A 22968-nucleotide genomic window follows, 5' to 3' on the forward strand; every position below is an offset into this window, starting at 1 on the left:
GCGAGTATAGCAGATACACCTGTTATGGATTGGTGCAGCAGTGAGTATGGAAGATACACCTGTTATGGATTGGTGCAGCAGCGAGTATAGCAGATACACCTGTTATGGATTGGTGCAGCAGCGAGTATAGCAGATACACCTGTTATAGATTGGTGCAGCAGTGAGTATGGCAGATACACCTGTTATGGATTGGTGCAGCAGCGAGTATAGCAGATACACCTGTTATGGATTGGTGCAGCAGCGAGTACGGCAGATACACCTGTTATGGATTGGTGCAGCAGCGAGTATAGCAGATACACCTGTTATGGATTGGTGCAGCAGCGGGTAAGACATACAACTGATATGGTTTGAGCAGCGGATATGTCAGGTACTGGAACACAGACTGTTGTTAGCAATACAACACACAGCAATACAACAGCACAAGGGTCCTGACAACTAGCAAAACGTCGTTAAAGGATCGACCATGTTGCCCAGGCATTCCTGATAAATATATGCGGTCATTTACCAAGATGATGAAGATAAAACGAGGGAGGACATTTCAGCAGACAATGATTCCAAACACACAGCTAAGGAAAGAAAATAAATCTGCTAGAATGGCCGAGCCGATCACCGGAGCTGAATGCAATAGAAAATGTCTGGCAGAAACTAAAGCCCAGAATTCATAGAAGGAGCCGGGACCTGCAGGATGTGAGGAGTGTGTGTGGAAGAATGGCCAAAATCCACCTGAGCAATGCAGACGACTAATGTCTCCATACAGAAGGCGTCTGGAAGCTTCAGCACCAACACAGACTTTTATACAAAATATTAAATACATTTCAGTGACATGTTCAATACTTTTTCCCTTTCACTTCTCATTATTACAAATAACTTAATTTATGGACAACAATGGTTTATTTTCTTTGTCTGTGTGGATTGGATGGGTTGTTATCGACATATGGTGAGAATTTCATGGAAATAGCAACTTGAGAAATATATTTGCCTAGAAAATCTGTGATCTATTCAATACAACACGGTGTCTGTAAGTTAAAATTCTGATTTGGCTTATACCTCATATAACAAGGATCGTTTAAAGGGTCGACATTGATATTTAGGATTGTTACTTCCACAAGGTGGCACTAGAGTTCAAGTCCTTTTCCTCTCTGAAGAGGCAATTTGCATATTAAAGCTCCTCAACATTAAAATTACATCAAGAAGGAAAAATCATTAAAGAATTAATCTCAGGATGGATGGACAGATTATTATTGATATGCACATGATGAAAAATACAGAAGAAAAACTTTCACATGATTCATTTAGTCTGGAGTATGAGCCGCGTGCAGAAATCCCGGCACCTCCATCCTCAGCTGCTATCAGTGAGGTTATTAATGGTCGTCAGAGGAAGGTTGTGCCGCTGATTGCAGTTGTACAAATCATCAAGATCCACTGCTGGCAGCTCCTGTGTAGGCACCAATCAATGACTTTCCCCGAGGTGCTCAATGGAGACAAGTCTGGAGACTCTGCCAGGCATGGAAGAACGTTTAGGCCGTGCAAGCTGCTCAATAGCAACATGCACCCTACCACTGTCATGTGGAAAAATGACTCCGAGCCACTTTGGAGAAATGGCTGCCCCACAGGTTCAAAGATCAATGTAACCCTGATCTGTTTGTGCATCTGGAATGAAGACTAGAAAGGTCCAGCTGCCGTACATTATGCCTCCATACCATAATCTTGGGTATAGGACCTATGTCACTGACACACCCGCACCGGGGCCGTGGGGCACTCATTACTGGGCCGGTTCTGTTCTAATGGGAGGATGTCACGGCAACAGGGCCCGTTTTCGTGACCATGGCAGAGTCTGTTCAATTGGGGAAGGGATGTTATTTGCAGGGGAGTTATGATTCGTGACACCACCTGTGGTATGCGATCAGATATAGGAGCCGCCGCTTTGAGAAATGTCCGTTGGGGCAGGTGGTGACGCAGCCAGTTGATATAGCTCTCTACAGGCAGAGCAAAGGCCCCAGGGATGTTGGGGGTAGTAGTGAATGGTGGTGCAGGGCCAGAGGTGAATGATAGGATGACACAGGGATGCAGTCAAAGTTCTTTTACTCACTCAGGTGTTCACAGGAGCACATGACCGGTCATACGCCACCCTTGGAGTTCCGGGCTCTGCTGTGATGGACTCCAGCCGATCCCGGGTAGCTCGGAGGTCAAGTCCGGTGCACCCTGATGTGTTCCTTCCCTGGTCGTCTCTCTGCGCTGACTCTCTCCCACCTGTCCTACGCCTACACACAAAGTGCCCTCAGCTGGAGTCCGCGTACCCTGTCGGTGGCTTAAAGCTTCTTCCCTTGGCCCTATCTGGTCACCTTCCAGCAGAGTCGTGTGCGGTGTTAGCTTTGACACTTGCAATATCTTAAGCCTTCGGTATTACTAGCGAAGCTATAATATTCTTCTCCAATCTAGGGACCGAGTCCCCGAATGTGGCCTAGTCCCTCCACTTCAATCTATTGTCTCTGTAGAACGAGTACCACGGGTGGCTGGCACACTTCCCATGGCTTTAGGACCCACTCTTTCTCTATTACCGGGTCGAGCTGCATCAGCTCCAGACCACGGGTCTTTACTCCTCCACGTCCTCTTCCGTTCTCCCTTCTCACTCTGTCACAGGCTGCTCCCTCTAGCTACACTCCACCCATCCGGGTTGGATGAACTAGGGGGCAGGAGATGCCATCACCAGTGGCGGCTATTCCTAGCATTAATGGCACCAAATCCTAACCCAGTCCGGTGAAAGAGCTGCTAGAGCCAGTGTTGTGTGAATTGTGTGCATACCGGTGAATGACCTCCTCTGTACCTAGGATGGAATACAACTCTGGCTGAGGTGCAGTACCTCTGTGGCAACTGAAGCCACAGGGGCTCCACATGACCTCCTCTAAGAAGGTGTCCATTGACCTCATGGCTTTGTTCTCAAGGGCATAACAAGATGACAAAGACTCCAAAGACATAGTTATAGGGAATTTAGATTGTGAGCCCAATGAAGATGATGTTAATAAACAGCTGTGGAAATTAATGGCGCATATTGAGGGTGCTACATTTAGCAGCCGCCATGACCTGAACATGCTACTATGGCTGCAGCGTCCTCAACCTTATCTCCCATCAAGCACATCAGGGACTTCATTGTTATGTGTAAGAGGAGATTAAATCTGCTAAAACTCGCATGGGACCAACAATAGTGCAGTAAGACACACATAGTGCAAGCCACCACTACTAGGCAAGTCCTTAGGCCCTGCGCGCACCCTGCGGATTTGCTGCCGAAAATGTGTCTAATATTGCTGCAGTTATTACCCAGCAAATCCTATGGGTTTTAATAAATGCCGTGCGCACTTTGTTTTTTTATACCCGCAGATTTACCCACGGGTTTTCTGCTGCCGAATTAATGAGCATGTCACTTCTTTCCCGCAGGTACCTGCGGTTTTTGCCATAATGGTAAAAATCTGCAGGGACCAACTTGCGGAAAGTCCGCGGCAAAACCGCATGCGGATTTCGTTGCGGTTTTGGTGCGTTTTTTACAGCGAGTGCGGGATTCTTTAAGAGGGTCTGGATTTTCCTTAAAGGGGTTATCCGGCTTATTTTGACTTTTTTTTATTATTTCCCGAATTGGGCTACATTGGGGCAGGTAAGTAGATAGCGACCACTTACCTGCCCCGCTGTCAGCCCCTCTCCCCCGGCTCAGAGCAATCATGTGACCGCTCCTGCTGCGATTTTGCTGCTCCGGTCATTTCATGTCAACATGGGCAGGACCTGCTGGGCGGGTACAGTGTGTGAGTCCCGCCCCCTTTCCTGCACCCTCCCACACATTCCCCCGCACCCGTACTCTCCCCGCAACCTCCCACAACACTGCTGTGGGACTCGTGAGCTGAGGGGAGGGGCCTGGCGGCGGCTGCCCACGGTGTCACCGCTAGCACCGGGCCCCCTGCTCAGGATCGCACATTCAAATGTACAGGCATCACAGATGCCGATATATTTGAAAGCACTGATAGAGGGAGCGCTGCTTCTCATCACTACCCCGCTGTCTGTGTCTGACAGTTAAGGACAGCGGTGACGTCACTACTGTGCTGATATGTCCAGACCAGACAGCGGACGAACGTGCAGGAGCGGCAGGGACCGAGGAGGGGTAAGTATGTGTGGTGTGCAGAGCCCTATATGTGTGTGCGGTGCAGAGCCCTATGTGTGTGTGGTGTGCAGAGCCCTATGTGTATGTGCGGTGCAGAGCCCAATGTGTGTGTGTGTGTGGGGTCTTCAGAGCCCTGTGTGTGTGGTGTGCAGAGTCCGATGTGTGTGTGGTGTGCAGAGCCCGGTGTGTGTGTGGTGTGCAGAGCCCTATGTGTGTGTGGTGTGCAGAGCCCGATGTGTGTGCGCGGTGCAGAGCCCTATGTGTGTGCGGTGCAGAACCTGATGTGTGTGCGCGGTGCAGAGCCCGATGTGTGTGTGGTGTGCAGAGCCCTATGTGTGTGTGCGGTGCAGAGCCTTATGTTTGTGTGGTGTGCAGAGCCCGATGTGGTTTGGTGTGCAGAGCAGAGCCATATGTGTGTGTGGGGAGCAGAGCCCGATGTGGTGAGGGGTGCAGAGCCCTATGTGTGTGCGCAGTGTGCAGAGCCCGATGTGTGTGTGCGGTGCAGAGCCAGATGTGTGTGTGTGTGTGCACGGTGCAGAGCCCTATGTGTGTGTGCAGTGCAGAGGCCGATGTGTGTGTGGTGTGCAGAGCCCGATGTGTGTATGGTGTGCAGACCCCGATGTGTGTGTGTGGTGTGCAGAGCCCGATGTGTGTGTGCGGTGCAGAGCCCTATGTGTGTGTGCGGTGCAGAGCCCTATGTGTGTGGAGTGCAGAGCCCGATGTGGTGTGGTGTGCAGAGCAGAGCCATATGTGTGTGTGGGGAGCAGAGCCCGATGTGGTGAGGGGTGCAGAGCCCGATGTGGTGGGGGGTGCAGAGCCCGATGTGGTGGGGGGTGCAGAGCAGAGCCATATGTGTGTGTGGGGAGCAGAGCCATATGTGGTGAGGGGTGCAGAGCCCGATGTGGGGCAGTTATTTCCAATACTGTAGTGATAACAGGTCAGTGCTGGGCAGAATACTGACATGGAATGTGTGTATGCAGGGGGCGGGCAGAGGGCGGGGCTGGACACTGAGGTTGGGAGGTGCCAGCTCTGACTGGGAAGCTTAGCACAGGAAGTTATCATGTTTGGTTGAGCTGAATGTAAACAAAGAGCTGCAGAGAAAAAAGTCATAATTCAAGAGGAACAAAAGTTAGAAAACAAGAAATAACAATGTAGGGGTGTTTTATACGACAATACAGCACAGATTAGCTTAACAAAAATTTTTGAGTTTGTCGGACAACTCCTTTAAGAAAATGGCACTTTCTAGTGCGCACATAGACTGAAGGCCCAGGATATTCTTCACCTACTCCTGAGAGGGGGTGGGGGGGCTTCCACAGACCCCTTACCATACTGCTGTCACAGGGTAGCTGATGTCTGCTGCTGCAGATGATGTCAGTCAGGTAATAGGAGTAAACCCTAAACTAGCAGCACAGTACGGAAAAGAATAACATGCAAAACTAGAGCCTAAAGCCGGAGACAAAGAAAAAGAAATAACCGTGAGCAAAGGCTGAGAAGCAACCAGAAACCACTCCCTACACACTGCACAAGGGAATGGAATAAACAGCATTGGACCGGGTTAGGAGCAGGGTTACAATAGCAGCCCAATGCTAAAGATTAAACTCCGGTGATGCATCCCTCCCAGTCATATCCAGGGAGACACTCACCGCTCACCTGTACAGCAAGGGGCACACATTCCCACTATTGGATGACACCAGGCAAGGAAGCGTTCTACATGGTCTGGCAACTGAAAGACACAGCGTCCCACGTCTCCTGGTCCACAAAACAAGTGGGAGGTGCAGCATGCACAACCTGAGTGCGCGACAGTTTCGCCCCCAGTGGACAGACCGTCGTGGAAGTCTAGTAACTGGAGGACAATTGCTCCACGGCAGGTATTCCTAACAGTCAGCCAAACCATGGTGTATAGGGGTGTAACTAAATGGCCAATTAAGCGAAAAGGAGTATCGCTGCAGGAATGTAACAGGACCTTACAAACCTAAAGTCTAAAGCCGCCGTGTATTTTTGTTTTCCTATAGTGTCATTGTTATAATTTGGTCATTACAATAAATCTTCTGTACTCGGCAGTAATGCTTTTATGTGTCAGTTAAGCATTTTTTTAATTGTAGAAAAACTTGTAAATATTTTATTCGAAAGTCCTTTAAAATTCCTTACAGGAGAACCAGATACCGAGACCCTCCCCAGATATACAGGCCACAAGGCAGAAACACTCACACACAGTGCTGTAGATAACTAAAGTCTTTGTATTGAGTATATACATGTGCATGTACTTATGCATAAGTTCAGCAAGGCTCACAATAGTGTGTCACATGTACAATTGAACTGTTAAATTATTTTCTGTTCTTTATGAATTCTCTTACGCAGATAAAGAGCTGATATCCGAGTGAAAAATGTCCTACAGTCTGAACATGAAAATATATTTCATCATGTGTTTTCCAAAAAAAAAACCCCTCAATCTAAATACTGAACATGAATGGCTTCTCCTTTGAGTGCATTCTCTCACGTAACAAGATCTTATTTTTGAGTAAATCATATCACACAGTTTTAGCATGAAAATTATTTCTTCATTGAGTGAACGATCTGATGTTTCATAAGACTTGATTTTAGGCAAAAGCATTTCTCACATTGTGAACATGAATATGGCTTCTCTCCTGTGTGAATTCTTTCATGTTTAACAAGATATGATTTATTAGTAAAATATTTCCCACATTCTGAACATGAATATGGCTTTTCCCCTGTGTGAATTCTCTCATGTTTAACAAGATCTGATTTATTAGTAAAACATTTCCCGCATTCTGCACATGAAAACATCTTCTCGCCTGTGTGAATTCTTTCATGTGTAACAAGATGTGATTTATTACTAAAACATTTCCCACATTCTGAACATGAATACATCTTCTCCCCTGTGTGAATTCTTTCATGTGCAACAAGATTTGATTTATTAGTAAAACATTTCCCACATTCTGCACATGAAAATGGCTTTTCTCCTGTGTGAATTCTTTCATGTGCAACAAGATTTGATTTATTAGTAAAACATTTCCCACATTCTGCACATGAAAATGGCTTTTCTCCTGTATGAATTCTTTCATGTGTAACAAGATGTGATTTATTAGTAAAACATATCCCACATTCTGCACATGAATATGGCTTTTCTCCTGTGTGAATTCTTCCATGTGTAACAAGATGTGATTTATTAGTAAAACATATCCCACATTCTGCACATGAATATGGCTTTTCTCCTGTGTGAAATCTTTCATGTGTAACAAGATCTGATTTATTAATAAAACATATCCCACATTCTGCACATGAATATGGCTTCTCTCCTGTGTGAATTCTTTCATGTTTAACAAGATGAGATTTACTAGTAAAACATTTCCCACATTCTGCACATGAAAATGGCTTTTCTCCTGTGTGAATTCTTTCATGTGAAACAAGATGTGATTTATTAGTAAAACATTTTCCACATTCTGCACATGAAAATGGCTTTTCTCCTGTGTGAATTCTTTCATGTGAAACAAGATGTGATTTATTAGTAAAACATTTTCCACATTCTGCACATGAATATGGCTTCTCTCCTGTGTGAATTCTTTCATGTATAATAAGATTTGATTTATTTGTAAAAAGTCTCTCACATTCTGAACATAAATATTTCTTCTGTGTTGTCTGTGCTCTTTGATCTTCCACATTTGTGTTCTTTTTATTTTGCTTCTGTAATGAATTAGGAGATAGTTGTTCAGGAAAAGGCTCAGACGGTAGATCATTTCTGGAAGGCTTGGTAGATATATCTGAGACGTTGGAAAGCTCTTTATATGTATATTGTGTGATATAAAAATCTATTAACGAACAGCTCATATCTTCTTGTTTTGTGACACTCATGGTCCTGTTATCTGCCAAGAAAAAAATTGGTGTTATTGCTTTTTAATAATATTACCTTTATAAATATGATTTTATCAGATATAAAAGATATATTTAACCGTTTCATGACCCTTGGCATTACCCGGGACGTCATACAAGTCGGTGCATTCTCAACATATGACATACAGGGTACATAATGGCAATCACAGGGGTACAGGCGCTGTACCTCCACATTTAGGCCTGATTTTAAAGCGGAGACCCAGCTGTCACTACCAGGATCGGTGCCTATACTGCTTTGGGAAGTTTAACCCCCTAAATGCTGTGATCAATAGCGATTGCAGAATTTATTGGCTGGGAGTGGCTTTCGCTCCCCTCTGATGCGATCGGAGCGGACGTTAGAAAAAAATAAATAAAAAAATTAACCCCTTCACCTACGGCCACTAAAACATCCTAATGACCGGGCCATTTTTTGCAATTCTGACCAGTGTCACTTTGACAGGTTATAACTCTGGAACGCTTCAACAGATCCTGGCGATTCTGAGACTGTTTTTTCGTGACATATTGTACTTCAGGTCAGTGGTAAATTTAGGCCGATATTTTTTTGCGTTTATTTGTGAAAATTTAGGAAATTCTGTGAAAATTTTGAAAATTTCGCAATTTTCGAACTTTGAAAATTTATGCCCATAAATCTGAGAGATGTCACACAAATAGTTACTAAATAAAATTTCCCACTTGTCTACTTTACATCAGCGGAATTTTGGAAACAATTTTTTTTTCCGTTAGGAAGTTAGAAGGGGTCAAAGTTCATCAGCAATTTCTCATTTTTCCAACACAATTTACAAAATAATTTTTTCAGGGACCACATCACATTTGAAGTGACAGAGGCCGAGGTGACAGAAAATACCCAAAAGTGACCCCATTCTAAACACTGCACCCCTCACACTGCTCAAAACCACATCCAAGAAGTTTATTAACCCTTTAGGTGCTTCACAGGAACCAAAGCAATGTGGAAAGAAAAAATGAAAAGTTAACTTTTTAAACACAAAAATGTTACTTTAGCCATAAAATTTTCATTTTCACAAGGGAGAAAAGAGAAAGTGCACCCTACAATTTATTGTGCATTTTCTCCTGAGTACGCTGATACCTCATATGTGGTAAAAATCAATTGTTTGGGCGCACGTCAGAGGTCGAAAGGGAAGGAGCAACATTTGAATTTTTGAAAAATTAGCTGCACCCATTAGCGGATGCCATGTCGGGTTTGAAGACCCCTTGAAGTACCTAAACAATGGAGCTCCCCCAGAAGTGACCTCATTTTGGAAACTAGAGCCCTCAAATAATTATTCTAGATGTTTGGCGAGCACTTTGAACACCTGGGGGCTTCACAGAAGTTTATAATGTTGAGCCGTGAAAAGAATTTTTTTTTTTTTTTTTTTACCACAAAACTGTTACTTGAACCAGGTAGCTTTTTTTTTCACAGAGTATCAGGGAAAAATGCACCATAAAACGTATTGTGCAATTTCTCCCGAGTACGCAGATATCTCATATGTGGTGGAAAGTAATTGCTTGGGCACATGGCGGGGCTCAGAAGACAAGGAACGCCATTTGACTTTTCAAACGCACAGACGCGGTGAACTGATCGGCTGCTGCAGGACGCACGGTCGGATGAGATATAAAAAGCGTTGAGGATACCAAAAAAAAAAAAAAAGTCATGCCAAAACTTGACCACGGATGCAGATCCGTTATCTGCATCCATGATCAGCGCTCGGCGGGACGCACGGACAGATGCGATACAAAAAGCGTCGGGAATACGGGAAAAAAAAAGTCCTGCCGAAAACTGACCACGGATGCAGATACGTTATCTGCATCCCTGATCAGTGCTTGGCGGGACGCACGGACAAATGAGATGTAAAAATGAAACAGGGGATACAGAAAAAAAAAAAAAAAAGTTATACTCACAGTACCCAGAGGATTAGCAGGAGGATCACTGACCAGACGAACTGCAGGAGGAACAGAAGGAAGCGAGATGGACAGCTTTACAGGAGCAGCAGGCAGGAAGTTGGACAGCTCAGCAGAAGAACCAGGAAGGACTCAGCCATGGAGGCAGATGTGATCGGGCCAGTGAAGACCTCGGACGACCCAGTGAAGACAGGTAAGAGGACGTCGGGGTGAGCAGAGAGGGAGGGAGATACCGGAGAAGGAGCTGCAGAAGCAGATAAGAGATCACTGAGGAGGCAGATCGGGATGTCGGGGGGCAGATAGCAGGGGGGCACGGGCAGGGGCCATCGCGGGAACGCGCAGGGGACATTGCGGGGGCGCGCAGGGGACATCGCGGGGGCGCGCAGGGGCTGCAAGGGGAGCGCAATACTCACGTGGAGCAGGAACGGTGACATCAGCAGCGGCGGCGTGGTACCACTAGTACCAGCCAGTGCACGCTGCAGACATGCTGGGGGAGGCTCCCCAGACCAGCACAGGCCTGAGGAGGGCGGTCACCTGCAGAGCAGACCGCCCCACTGCACACTGATTGGAGCGATTGCGCGTCATAGCACGATCGCTCCAATCAGTGCTGCAGGGGCTGGGGGCGACAAGTTTGAGGTCCAGCTATGATGTGCTGCAGCACCTCATAGCAGGATTTCACAGTATCGCACTAATTCAGGCATTATTTTTTCCGAAACCAGTGCAAACGAGGTGGTTGGCGGCTCTGATATTCGAACAGCCAATCACATCGATCGTTGATGGGGGGTGGCGATGCCACCCCCTGGGGTCAAGCAAAGGTCCCCTGCTGTAAGAAACAGCAGGGGACATCATTTGAAAGCCGTTGCGTCCGTAACACTGTTCTATAAAACTGTCACTCTAGTTAACCCCTTCCATGAACACGGTAAAAAAAGAAAGACATAGCAAAATGTACATCTTTTCTCCAGACAGCTGACACAAAAAAAAAGTAAGATGCTATCAAAAAGTGATCTATAAAAAAATGGTACCACTGAAAACGTCAGCTTGTCCTACAAAAAAACAAGCCGGCATAGAGCTGCGTCAGCAAAAAAAATAAAAAAAATAAATAAATAAATAAAAGCAATAGCTCTCAGAATACAGCAATGCAAAAATTATATTTTTTCTATAAAATTGTTTTTTATGGTGTAAAAGCGTCAAAACAAAAAAACTACATAAATGAAATCCCAGAGGGGTGTAAATTCCAAAATGTGGTCACTTGAGGGGGATTTCTGTTCTAAATAGGTAAATACTACAGCGCTGCCTATATAGAGAGTGCATTGTGTAGGTGTAGAATGAATTTGGAGGGGAAATACCTTAAGGCTATGGGCGCACACTGCATCTTTCTCGTTACCACAAAGATGAACGTTTTTGGTCCCAAATAAATGGTCCCTCGGCAGGCATTTTTTTGCCACCTTTTACTGCGTTTTTTTTACTGCATTTTTGCCACCGCGTTTTATTAAGTCAAATCTACTGAATGGAAGGGCTCAAAAACGCAGACAGAATTGACATGCTGCAGTGGTCATCACAAAGATGCAGCCAAAAAAAAGCTTCAATGTGCGGACAGAAAAACTGAAATCTCAGACTTTGCTGTGGAAGGAAATGCATGCAGTTTTGGGAGAAAAGCTGCACCCAAAAAAACGGGCAAAAACTAGGCAAAAAACGCAGCGTGCACACAGGGCCTTAAGGTGAAGTAGTAAGTAGACGGCGCCCAGAAAAAGAAACTGGGTGGATCTGTGAATAGAGCTCTAGAGGGGCATCAAACAGCTAATTGGGGGAAGGGGGGGGGGGGGGGTAAGTGAGTAGTTATGAGCAAAAAAATAAATAAATAAAATTACAATAACAATTATTCTATCATTAATATGTGAGCTCATATAGAAACATACCTAGCCTGGTGGATGAAATTTTCAGCAGATCCTGCTGGCTGCAGCTACAGGGGAAGGGGGGGTGGGCATACAGCTCTGTGGGTATAAAGCACTGGGGTGGGGGGACGTACAAGTCTGGAGGGTATGGTAGTATGCAGTCACCATATTCCTCCAAATAGTATAATGCAGCCTCATATTCTTCCATATAGCATTAATCAGCCCCCATGTTGCATTATGCAGCCCCCATATAGTATAATGCACCCATAGTCCTCTTGCCACCGTGATTAAATACATACTCACTTCTCTTCCTTCTGCCGCTGCCCTGGTCCCCTCAGCGTGTCCACTGTTGTGCCGCTCTGTACATCTCAGCACAGCACACAATAATGATTTAATTGCGCTCCACTGTGCTGACGCGTCAGAGAGATGACACAGCGGGAGGATGAGAGAGGGAGTGCTGCGCTCCATTTCTCACCATTGTATTCAATTGTATCGGCAACTGGTGGGGGACCCGGTGCCAGCGCTGACTCATGGGCCCCAAATCAGTCGCGTGGCCTGCCACCATTGGCGGTACACCACTGGTCCCTGCTGAGTGGAGCCCCTACTGGCGGTCCAGAGCCCCGGCATTTTCCCAGGTGCTGACGCTGGCCCTGCCTCTAGAGCTCCACAGATCCACCCCAGTTTCTCTTGTTGTGCACCGTCCACTTACAAAGATTCTTCACTTTACGCAATACAATACACTATACACTCTCTATATAGGCAGCGCGATAGTATTTACCTATTTCTGACAGGTGTAAGGGGTACAGGGCTCAGCCCACCCCAGAGCTGCAAATCCATTATGTATAAAGTGTAGTGTAATGTTCTGCGTTTATGCATTATATTCTGTGTGTGACCAATAGATGGCCACATTGGGTAAGCTACTTCCCTTTGTGCTCTTAGGCTAGAGAGAGCTAATGGCAGGGAGGAACTTAGGTATTAAAAAAAAAAAAAAAACTTAGGCATACAGTAGATGATGAAGATTTCGGCCCCGGGCATATAATCCTATTTCACCTCCATATTATAGGAGCACAGCGGTGTTATCACATATAGCGCCATCACATTATCACCAGATATCATCTGTATTTATCTGAACAAGGAACTCTCCGGCCCAGAACTGTCCGGTCCAGAGAACGAGGAGGACGTGACTCTTCTCTGCTTTATATAGTGGTGACTCCTCACCGGGGCGGTTACCTGCAGGATCCTCCTCTGTGCACCGATCACCACCACCAACATCACTTTCTTCTTTCTCCATTATATCTGCAGTATTAATATTTCTCAGATCTTTACCCGGATTTCAGAGCTGTGAAAGAAATAATGGAAAATTCACCGACAAAAATGAGCCATCACATGGAATGTTCTAGATGATCAGAGACCAGTAGAAAGCCTCCATCGCTCTCCGGACACATCGGCTTTAGTCACTCCCTGCATTACCCATAATATAATCCTTCTGCAGCCTCTTTCCTTGTTGCTCTGCGCTGCTCCGTTCCTCTGTTCTTCCTCCTGATCATTACTGTGAGGTGTAACAAGGTCGGAGTCAGTTTCTGCACTGACCAATCAGCCGTCAGTGTTACAGGGACACACCCCTTTGAAAGAATGGAAATAATTGAGATAATATATTCCTAATGTCTAATGGGCAAAAGAAAAGACGAGCACAATCCAGAGAAAGGAGAGAAAGATCCTCCAAAATGGCCTCATCATGGCGAATGCAAATAGTTAGTAAAAACCGATGTATCCTCTAGGCCCGGCCTCCGCCCTTGCTGCCCCCCTCCGGGCCCGGCCTCCCCTCTTATCCCTCCTCTAGGCTCAGCCTCCTCTGCAATCGGGTTTCTACAGAATCCAGATATTACATTGCAGAAGGTCCGAATGGTTGGAAACCAAGAAAGAAGGAATTTATTTACTATTATATGAATGATCCATAACTTCACATGTCAAAGTACTTAGAACCACTACAGTGTATATTTATATACATACACAGACAAGTCCTCCTCACATAAAGTATATATATATATATATATATATATATACACACACACACACACACACACATATACACAGACAAATGTTACCCCTAATCATGTATAATATATACAGACAAATCCTCCTCCTCCCCACACACGGTATATACACAGACAAGTCCTCCTCCTCCCCACATACAGTATATACACAGACAAGTCCTCCTCCTCACATATACAGTATATACACAGACAAGTCCTCCTCCTCCCCACATACAGTATATACACAGACATGTCCTCCTCCTCCCCCACATACAGTATATACACAGACAAGTCCTCCTCCTCCCCACACACAGTATAAACACAGACAAGTCCTCCTCCTCCTCCCCACATATACAGTATATACACAGACAAGTCCTCCTCCTCCTCCCCACATACAGTATATATACACAGACAAGTCCTCCTCCTCCTCCCCACATACAGTATATACACAGACAAGTCCTCCTCCTCCTCCCCACATACAGTATATACACAGACAAGTCCTCCTCCTCCTCCCCACATACAGTATATACACAGACAAGTCCATCTCCTCCCCACATACAGGATATACACAGACAAGTCCTCCTCCTCCCCACATACAGAATATACACAGACAAGTCCTCCTCCTCCCCACATACAGTATATACACAGACAAGTCCTCCTCCTCCTCCCCACATACAGTATATACACAGACAAGTCCTCCTCCTCCCCACATACAGTATATACACAGACAAGTCCTCCTCCTCCCCACATACAGTATATACACAGACAAGTCCTCCTCCTCCCCACATACAGTATATACACAGACAAGTCCTCCTTCTCCCCACATACAGTATATACACAGACAAGTCCTCCTCCTCCCCACATACAGTATATATACACAGACAAGTCCTCCTCCTCCCCACACACAGTATATACACAGAAGTCCTCCTCCTCCTCCCCACATACAGTATATATACACAGACAAGTCCTCCTCCTCCCCACATACAGTATATATACACAGACAAGTCCTCCTTCTCCCCACATACAGTATATACACAGACAAGTCCTCCTCCTCCCCACATATAGTATATATACACAGACAAGTCCTCCTCCTCCCCACATATAGTATATATACACAGACAAGTCCTCCTCCTCCCCACATATAGTATATATACACAGACAAGTCCTCCTCCTCCCCACATATAGTATATATACACAGACAAGTCCTCCTCCTCCCCACATATAGTATATATACACAGACAAGTCCTCCTCCTCCCCACATATAGTATATATACACAGACAAGTCCTCCTCCTCCCCACATATAGTATATATACACAGACAAGTCCTCCTCCTCCCCACATAGAGTATATATACACAGACAAGTCCTCCTCCTCCCCACATATAGTATATATACACAGAAGTCCTCCTCCTCCCCACATATAGTATATATACACAGAAGTCCTCCTCCTCCCCACATACACTATATACACAGACAAGTCCTCCTCCCCACATATACAGTATATACACAGACTAGTCCACCTCCTGTAACGGTGGTATACATTTGGATATGTAATATTGCCATTCATTTTGTCTTCAGCCTTTATTATTAAACATATAATGGGTCTAGGTGTAAATTCCTAAAGTAGATCCATTTTCTAGCTGCCCCGACCTTCCAGCCGACAGTGTCTAAGCTTCCTGCTGAGAAGAAATGTAATGTCCATGTCTCATAGATAAGAGTACACCCCCCCATGGCAGTGTGCCCACACTATGCTGATCACAGGCATCAGATGTCACCTATAAACACGTGACATTGAAATTAAAATACAATTATGTAGAAGACTGAAATAAAACCAATCAATAGTGAAATAAGTGCCAATCAGACGCTGCCGTCCTGTAGATCTCTTTACTGCTCCCATAGACATAACTATAAATATACAGAACGTCCCCCTAATAAATCTTCTCGCTTCTACCTCTGCCGGTGTGTGACCCTATTCCCTCCGTCGCCGGCGTTCACCTGTGACAATGCGGATCCCTGTACAGCGCTGGCCACATAGTGACACATATAATGCCGCACCCATCCAGGAGAGAGCAGAAGGCCAAGATGGCTGCAGTTAGTAAAAAATGGATTATCGGTCTGGCGAGCGCTGACAATGCACAGGTTCCGTTAAAGATTAATTTATTTTATTGTTAAAATATTTTTAGAATGCTCCTGTTAGTTAGATAAATACAACGCGTTTCAGCAATACATCAATGCTTTCCTCAGGTATACGCGTTGTATTTATCTAACTAACAGGAGCATTCTAAAAATATTTTAACAATAAAATAAATTAATCTTTAACGGAACCTGTGCATTGTCAGCGCTCGCCAGACCGATAATCCATTTTTTACTATATGCTCACTCCCTTTTGAGGGAATCGGTCAGAGCTGCAGTAAGACACAGGCACCTCCACTTCAAAGTGAAACTTTCAGCTGGAGAACGGTGGATCGCTGCAACACTCCAAGACCCAGAGTGCCGGGGATCTCAGGAGGAACCAGCGGTCCTGAATCCGGCTATCTCCATTAAAGATTACGACCTAAACAGCATCGATACTAAGGATCCAAACCCCCGTCCATTCGGAGGACGTATACAACCAACACCGGGGTTGTGCGAGGGCGCACAACCTCATCAGGTGAGCAAATTTAAATTCTTCTAAATTTAATCCTAGACCCTCGGGTACTCCTCATATGCGCTACTTTCTTTTTTTCAGTGAAGATGGCTGCAGTGGAAGAGCTGGTTTTCAGCACATGGCTTCTGTCTGTTCCTCCAGCCCATGTGGTGGGGGAAGGGATACAGATAGAATTACTGTATATACCAGCACTTCCCCTCCACAGACACCGGTCTATACACTGCGCCCCTCAAAGTGCTCAAGACCCCATTCAAGAAGTTTATTAACCCTCGCGGTGCTTCACAGAAAATGAGACAGTTACTTTTTTTGACAACAAAAATATTGCTTTGACCACAAAATTTCATTATCGAAAGAACAAAATGGATAATACAATTTGTTGTGCAATTTCTGCTGAACACACAATGCCCCAGATGTAGTGGAAAACTACTGTTCGGGTGCACGGCAGGGCTTGGAAGGGAAGCAGCACTATTTTGTCTGGAATAGACTGCGGACAACATGTCATATTGAAGATCCCCTGACAAAACACTAGAAACCCCCACAAGTGACCCCATACTGGAAACTACTCTGGCCCCCCTGAGGCTTCAGTTGCCACAGAGGTACTGCATCTCAGCCAGAGGTGTGGTATCCCATCCCGGGTAAGTAAAGAGGTCATCCACAGGTACACAAACATACAACACTTTCACTAGCACCAGTCATCAGGGCATGGTTAGGGCCTGGCGTCACGCCGTCCTCCCGCCATCCTCCCCTGCGGTCCTCCCGTAGTCGCGCTGTCCTCCCCTGCGATCCTCCCGTAGTCGCGCTGTCCTCCCCTGCAGTCCTCCCTGTGATACCAATGTGATATGACTGAAGTTTGAATGTAATTAGATAGGAATCATAATCATAAAAGATAGGAGTGATCCCAGATATTATTTGACCTATCAATAATTCAGTATCAAAGAGATGTCCTTTGGAGGGCCAAAATGATGACCAAGGAATACATGTCTTGAAGCAGTTGAAGATAAAGGAAGTAACATTTACAGTTCCACTTACAGGAAACTTGTGGTTAGCGTAAAGACAGGTTGAAGGAAGCTTGCATATGAAATTTACGGCTCATTGCAATATTTCACTAACTCAATGGTCAACTGTGGTCGGCCAGTTGACCACTGGCTAAATGTGCAGGAAATGTGCAGGAAGCCACTGGTGCCCACAGCAGCTTGTGGTCAAGTTACATGAACATGACTCAGCTATCACATGCTGGTGACCATTTTAAACCCAACCTACGTTTTCCTATAAAAAATACACCGAACTCGCTTAAAGGGAACCTGTCAGCAGAAATGTCCCCTAAAACCTAACAGATTCCCCCTCTGCAGCTCCTGGGCTGCATTCTAGAAAGGTCCCTGTTATGATTGTGCCCACTTTCTGACCGAAAAAAAGTGTTTATAAAGTTGTACCTTTTTGGCTTCTGATTCTGTAAATCCGTCACGGGGGCGGGCAGCCTGATGGCCGTTATTCTGCCCCCTGGTCCTGTATGCCGCCCCCATCGCTGATTTCAATACTTCTGGACGCCGCCCACTGCTCCAGCCATCCCCGCGCATGCCCAGTGCCCATCTCTCGGGGATGAGCACTGTGCCCAGCGTCACGTGCACGCAGGGTTAAGATTATGGGCGGTGCTGTGATGTTTATTCCTAAGCAACCGCCCATAATCGCGGGACCGCGCTTTCGGTGTAGTCACTGCTCCGCGCTCTTCCCATCTATTTCCTGCCTCGGGGCAAGATGGGAAGGAGGCGAAGTGAGGTCAGCAGCGCGCTTGCGCAGAAAGAAGCAGGCCGAGGGGGAAAGCGCGGTCCCGCGATTATGGGCGGTTGCTTAGGAATAAACATCACAGCACCGCCCATAATCTTAACCCTGCGTGCACGTCACCAGCGGTGACGCTGGGCACAGTGCTCATCCCCGAGAGATGGGCACTGGGCATGCGCGGGGATGGCTGGAGCAGTGGGCGGCGTCCAGAAGTATTGAAATCAGCGATGGGGGCGGCATACAGGACCAGGGGGCAGAATAACGGCCATCAGGCTGCCCGCCCCAGTGACGGATTTACAGAATCAGAAGCCAAAAAGGTACAACTTTATAAACACTTTTTTTTTTCGGTCAGAAAGTGGGCACAATCATAACAGGGACCTTTCTAGAATGCAGCCCAGGAGCTGCAGAGGGGGAATCTGTTAGGTTTTAGGGGAAATTTCTGCTGACAGGTTCCCTTTAATGTTAGGGAAATACCTTCCAGGACATTGAAGTGTACGTACGCACTGTTCCTGTGATGCCATGCCAAGATGCCATGTTGATTCCTTATCATTAACTCGAGTTCCCTCCGATGTTAAAGGATTGCTACAACATAACGATAATGTTGATGCATATTTCTGTTATTGTATAAGTTTCTATGACTATAGTTCTTATGCCTATGTACCATTGACTATATATATTCATGTGCTATTAAAATAAATAGTATCTTGCTATAAAGAATATTAGTATTCGTGCCTGATTAGGATATCAGTGAGCGCTTCGTAAGTACGGGCTTTCAGCCCCCTTTTTAGTAGAATTTAGCAAGACACTCCCGTAGTCACGCCATCCTCCCTTACAGTCCTCCCGTAGTCACGCCATCCTCCCTTACAGTCCTCCCGTAGTCGCGCCATCCTCCCTTACAGTCCTCCCGTAGTCGCGCCATCCTCCCTTACAGTCCTCCCGTAGTCGCGCCATACTCCCTTACAGTCCTCCCGTAGTCGCGCCATCCTCCCTTACAGTCCTCCCGTAGTCACGCCATCCTCCCTTACAGTCCTCCCGTAGTCACGCCATCCTCCCTTACAGTCCTCCCGTAGTCACGCCATCCTCCCTTACAGTCCTCCCGTAGTCACGCCATCCTCCCTTACAGTCCTCCCGTAGTCACGCCATCCTCCCTTACAGTCCTCCCGTAGTCACGCCATCCTCCCTTACAGTCCTCCCGTAGTCACGCCATCCTCCCTTACAGTCCTCCCGTAGTCGCGCAGTCCTCCCTTACAGTCCTCCCGTAGTCGCGCCGTCCTCCCCTGCGGTCCTCCCGTAGTCGCGCCGTCCTCCCCTGCGGTCCTCCCGTAGTCGCGCCGTCCTCCCCTGCGGTCCCCTCCATAGTCGCGCTGTCCCCCCGTAGTCGGCGCCGTCCTCCCTGCGATCGTCCTGCTGACTGTTTCCAGACACCGAGCACAAGTGCAGGATAAATAGAGAAATAAAGGAGAATGCAGATAAAGGGGAAATAGGAATAAAGAGGAGATAATCCGCAGCAGTGTGAATGGAGGAATTCTGCACAGGCGGCTTCTCACTGGCAGGAGACTCCTCGCTATAGAGACGGCGGCGCATAATGGCGGAGCCGAGAGGAAGGGAAGCGGCAGAGGAAGAACAGCAAGAAGAATGGAGGAGCTCCGTGTATCCGCCGGGGACTGACCGTCTGACCCGCCAACACCGGACACAGCCCCGGCCGCTCCTCCCGGGAACACGGAGCCTCCTCCTCTGAGGCCGCAGAATTCCGGGGCCTCCGCTGTGCGCTGCACTGAGGGGACAGCGGCGCTCCGGCCGGATGTGACGTCACACACTACGGGGTCCTCCTCCTCTGAGGCCGCAGGATTCCGGGGCCTCCGCTGTGCGCTGCACTGAGGGGACAGCGGCGCTCCGGCCGGATGTGACGTCACACACTACGGGGTCTCCTCCTCTGAGGGCCGCAGGATTCCGGGGCCTCCGCTGTGCGCTGCAGTGAGGGGACAGCGGCGCTCCGGCCGGATGTGACGTCACACACTACGGGGTCTCCTCCTCAGAGGCCGCAGGATTCCGGGGCCTCCGCTGTGCGCTGCACTGAGGGGACAGCGGCGCTCCGGCCGGATGTGACGTCACACACTACAGGGTCTCCTCCTCTGAGGCCTGGTGCGGGTCTTCGACCGGATGTGACGTCACACACTACGGGGTCTCCTCCTCTGAGGCCGGATGTGACGTCACACACTACGGGGTCTCCTCCTCCTGTGAGGCCGGGTGCGGGCTACGGCCGGATGTGACGTCACACACTACGGGGTCTCCTCCTCCTGTGAGGCCTGGTGCGGGCTGCGGTCGGGAGACTGAGGCTCTGCGGCTCCTCCTCCCCCGGGGCCCGGATGTTGCAGGTTTGGCCGCTGCTGGGTCTCCCCTATGTCTGGCATAGGGACATTGTATGGGAATTCCGCCCTCTTGTGTCTCCTGGAGGTCATTTCCTTACAGTCATGTGACTTTGGCTTCTTCTCTTGTTTGTGGCATTATCTCCTCTATGTGATCAGATTATGGCAGCACTAGGGCAGGGTCTGGCAGGTTTCCCTTATCCAACATGGCCGCTGCGGTGTCAGGCGCCCAATGAGCGCGCACTGAGAGGAGTCATGTGACTGGTGTCCAGGCTCCGCCCATCTGCGTGTATTGGTGGTTTCCCCTCAGTGCGGTCACATGGTGGATGCCCCGCCCATCTGCGTGTATTGGTGGGTTCCCTCAGTGCGGTCACGTGGTGTATGCCCCGCCCCTCTGTAGAGCGCGTCTTCTGGCTCCAGTTCTGTGGTGAGTGATTCTCCCTCTTCTCTCCTCACATGCGCTGCTGAGCGGCCTCCGCCCGGTGTCTGCTGCGCTGGGTGTGGGGCCGGTGCTGGGTGTGGGGCCGGTGCTGGGTGTGGGGCCGGTGCTGGGTGTGGGGCCGGTGCTGGGTGTGGGGCCGGTGCTGGGTGTGGGGCCGGTGCTGGGTGTGGGGCCGGTGCTGGGTGTGGGGCCGGTGCTGGGTGTGGGGCCGGTGCTGGGTGTGTGTGTGTGGGGGGTGGGCAGGGGCCGGTGCTGGGGGGGTGTGTGTATGTGTGTGTGTGTGGGGGCCGGTGCTGGGGGGTGGGGGTGTGTGTGTGGGGGGGCCAGTGCTGGGGTGTGGGTGTGTGTGTGTGTGTGTGGGGGCCGTGTTGGGGTGTGTGTGTGTGGGGGCCGTGTTGGTGTGTGTGTGTGTGTGTGTGTGTGGGGGCCGTGTTGGGGTGTGTGTGGGGGCCGTGTTGGGGTGTGTGTGTGTGGGGGCCGTGGTTGGGGTGTGTGTGTGTGTGGGGGCCGTGTTGGGGTGTGTGTGTGTGTGTGGGGGGCCGTGTTGGGGTGTGTGTGTGTGTGTGGGGCCGTGTTGGGGTGTGTGTGTGGGGGCCGTGTTGGGGTGTGTGTGTGTGTGGGGGCCGTGTTGGGGGGTGTGTGTGTGTGTGTGTGTGGGGGCCGTGTTGGGGGGTGTGTGTGTGGGGGGGCCGTGTTGGGGGGTGTGTGTGTGTGTGTGTGTGTGGGGGCCGTGTTGGGGGGTGTGTGTGTGTGTGTGTGTGTGGGGCCGTGTTGGGGGGTGTGTGTGTGTGTGGTGTGTGGGGGCCGTGTTGGGGGGTGTGTGTGTGTGTGTGTGTGGGGGCCGTGTTGGGGGGTGTGTGTGTGTGTGTGTGTGGGGGGCCGTGTTGGGGGGTGTGTGTGTGTGTGTGTGTGGGGGCCGTGTTGGGGGGTGTGTGTGTGTGTGTGTGTGTGGGGGCCGTGTTGGGGGGGTGTGTGTGTGTGTGTGTGTGGGGGCCGTGTTGGGGGGTGTGTGTGTGTGTGTGTGTGGGGGCCGTGTTGGGGGGTGTGTGTGTGTGTGTGTGTGGGGGCCGTGTTGGGGGGTGTGTGTGTGTGTGTGTGTGGGGGCCGTGTTGGGGGTGTGTGTGTGTGTGTGTGTGGGGGCCGTGTTGGGGGGTGTGTGTGTGTGTGTGTGTGGGGGCCGTGTTGGGGGGTGTGTGTGTGTGTGTGTGTGGGGGCCGTGTTGGGGGGGTGTGTGTGTGTGTGTGTGGGGGGCCGTGTTGGGGGGTGTGTGTGTGTGTGTGTGTGGGGGCCGTGTTGGGGGGGTGTGTGTGTGTGTGTGGGGGCCGTGTTGGGGGGTGTGTGTGTGTGTGTGTGGGGGCCGTGTTGGGGGGTGTGTGTGTGTGTGGGGGGCCGTGTTGGGGGTGTGTGTGTGTGTGGGGGGGCCGTGTTGGGGGGTGTGTGTGGGGTGTGTGTGGGGGCCGTGTTGGGGGGTGTGTGTGTGTGTGTGTGTGTGGGGGCCGTGTTGGGGGTGTGTGTGTGTGTGTGTGGGGGCCGTGTTGGGGGTGTGTGTGTGTGTGTGTGGGGGCCGTGTTGGGGGGTGTGTGTGTGTGGGCTGTGTGTGTGGGGGCCGTGTTGGGGGGTGTGTGTTGTGTGTGTGTGGGGGGCCGTGTTGGGGGGTGTGTGTGTGTGTGTGTGGGGGCCGTGTTGGGGGGTGTGTGTGTGTGTGTGTGTGGGGGCCGTGGTTGGGGGGGTGTGTGTGTGTGTGTGTGGGGGGCCGTGTTGGGGGGTGTGTGTGTGTGTGTGGGGGGGCCGTGTTGGGTGGGTGTGTGTGTGTGTGTGGGGGAGGGCCGTGTTGGGGGGTGTGTGTGTGTGGTGGGTGGGCCCG

The 22968-nt window shown here is 49.0% G+C and overlaps 2 protein-coding genes across 2 annotated transcripts in view; one reads left to right on the plus strand and one right to left on the minus strand.

The window, feature by feature from the left end:
* The window catches only part of LOC142243991 (uncharacterized), a 265484-nt gene that overhangs the window by 118673 nt on the left and 123843 nt on the right, over positions 1-22968 (minus strand). The window contains 2 exon segments of the mRNA XM_075316176.1: positions 6677-8025; positions 19966-20130. Coding sequence (XP_075172291.1) covers positions 6677-8025; positions 19966-20130 — 1514 coding nt within the window.
* Positions 20545-22968, plus strand: part of LOC142243705 (uncharacterized) — a 38053-nt gene continuing 35629 nt past the window's right edge. Inside the window, exon 1 of the mRNA XM_075315880.1 lies at positions 20545-20671. The gene's annotated coding sequence lies outside the window, so the exon portion shown is untranslated. The remainder of the gene's footprint in view (positions 20672-22968) is intronic.

Source organism: Anomaloglossus baeobatrachus, chromosome 6 (assembly GCF_048569485.1).
Source record: "Anomaloglossus baeobatrachus isolate aAnoBae1 chromosome 6, aAnoBae1.hap1, whole genome shotgun sequence".
Classification (NCBI taxonomy): Eukaryota; Metazoa; Chordata; class Amphibia; order Anura; family Aromobatidae; genus Anomaloglossus; species Anomaloglossus baeobatrachus.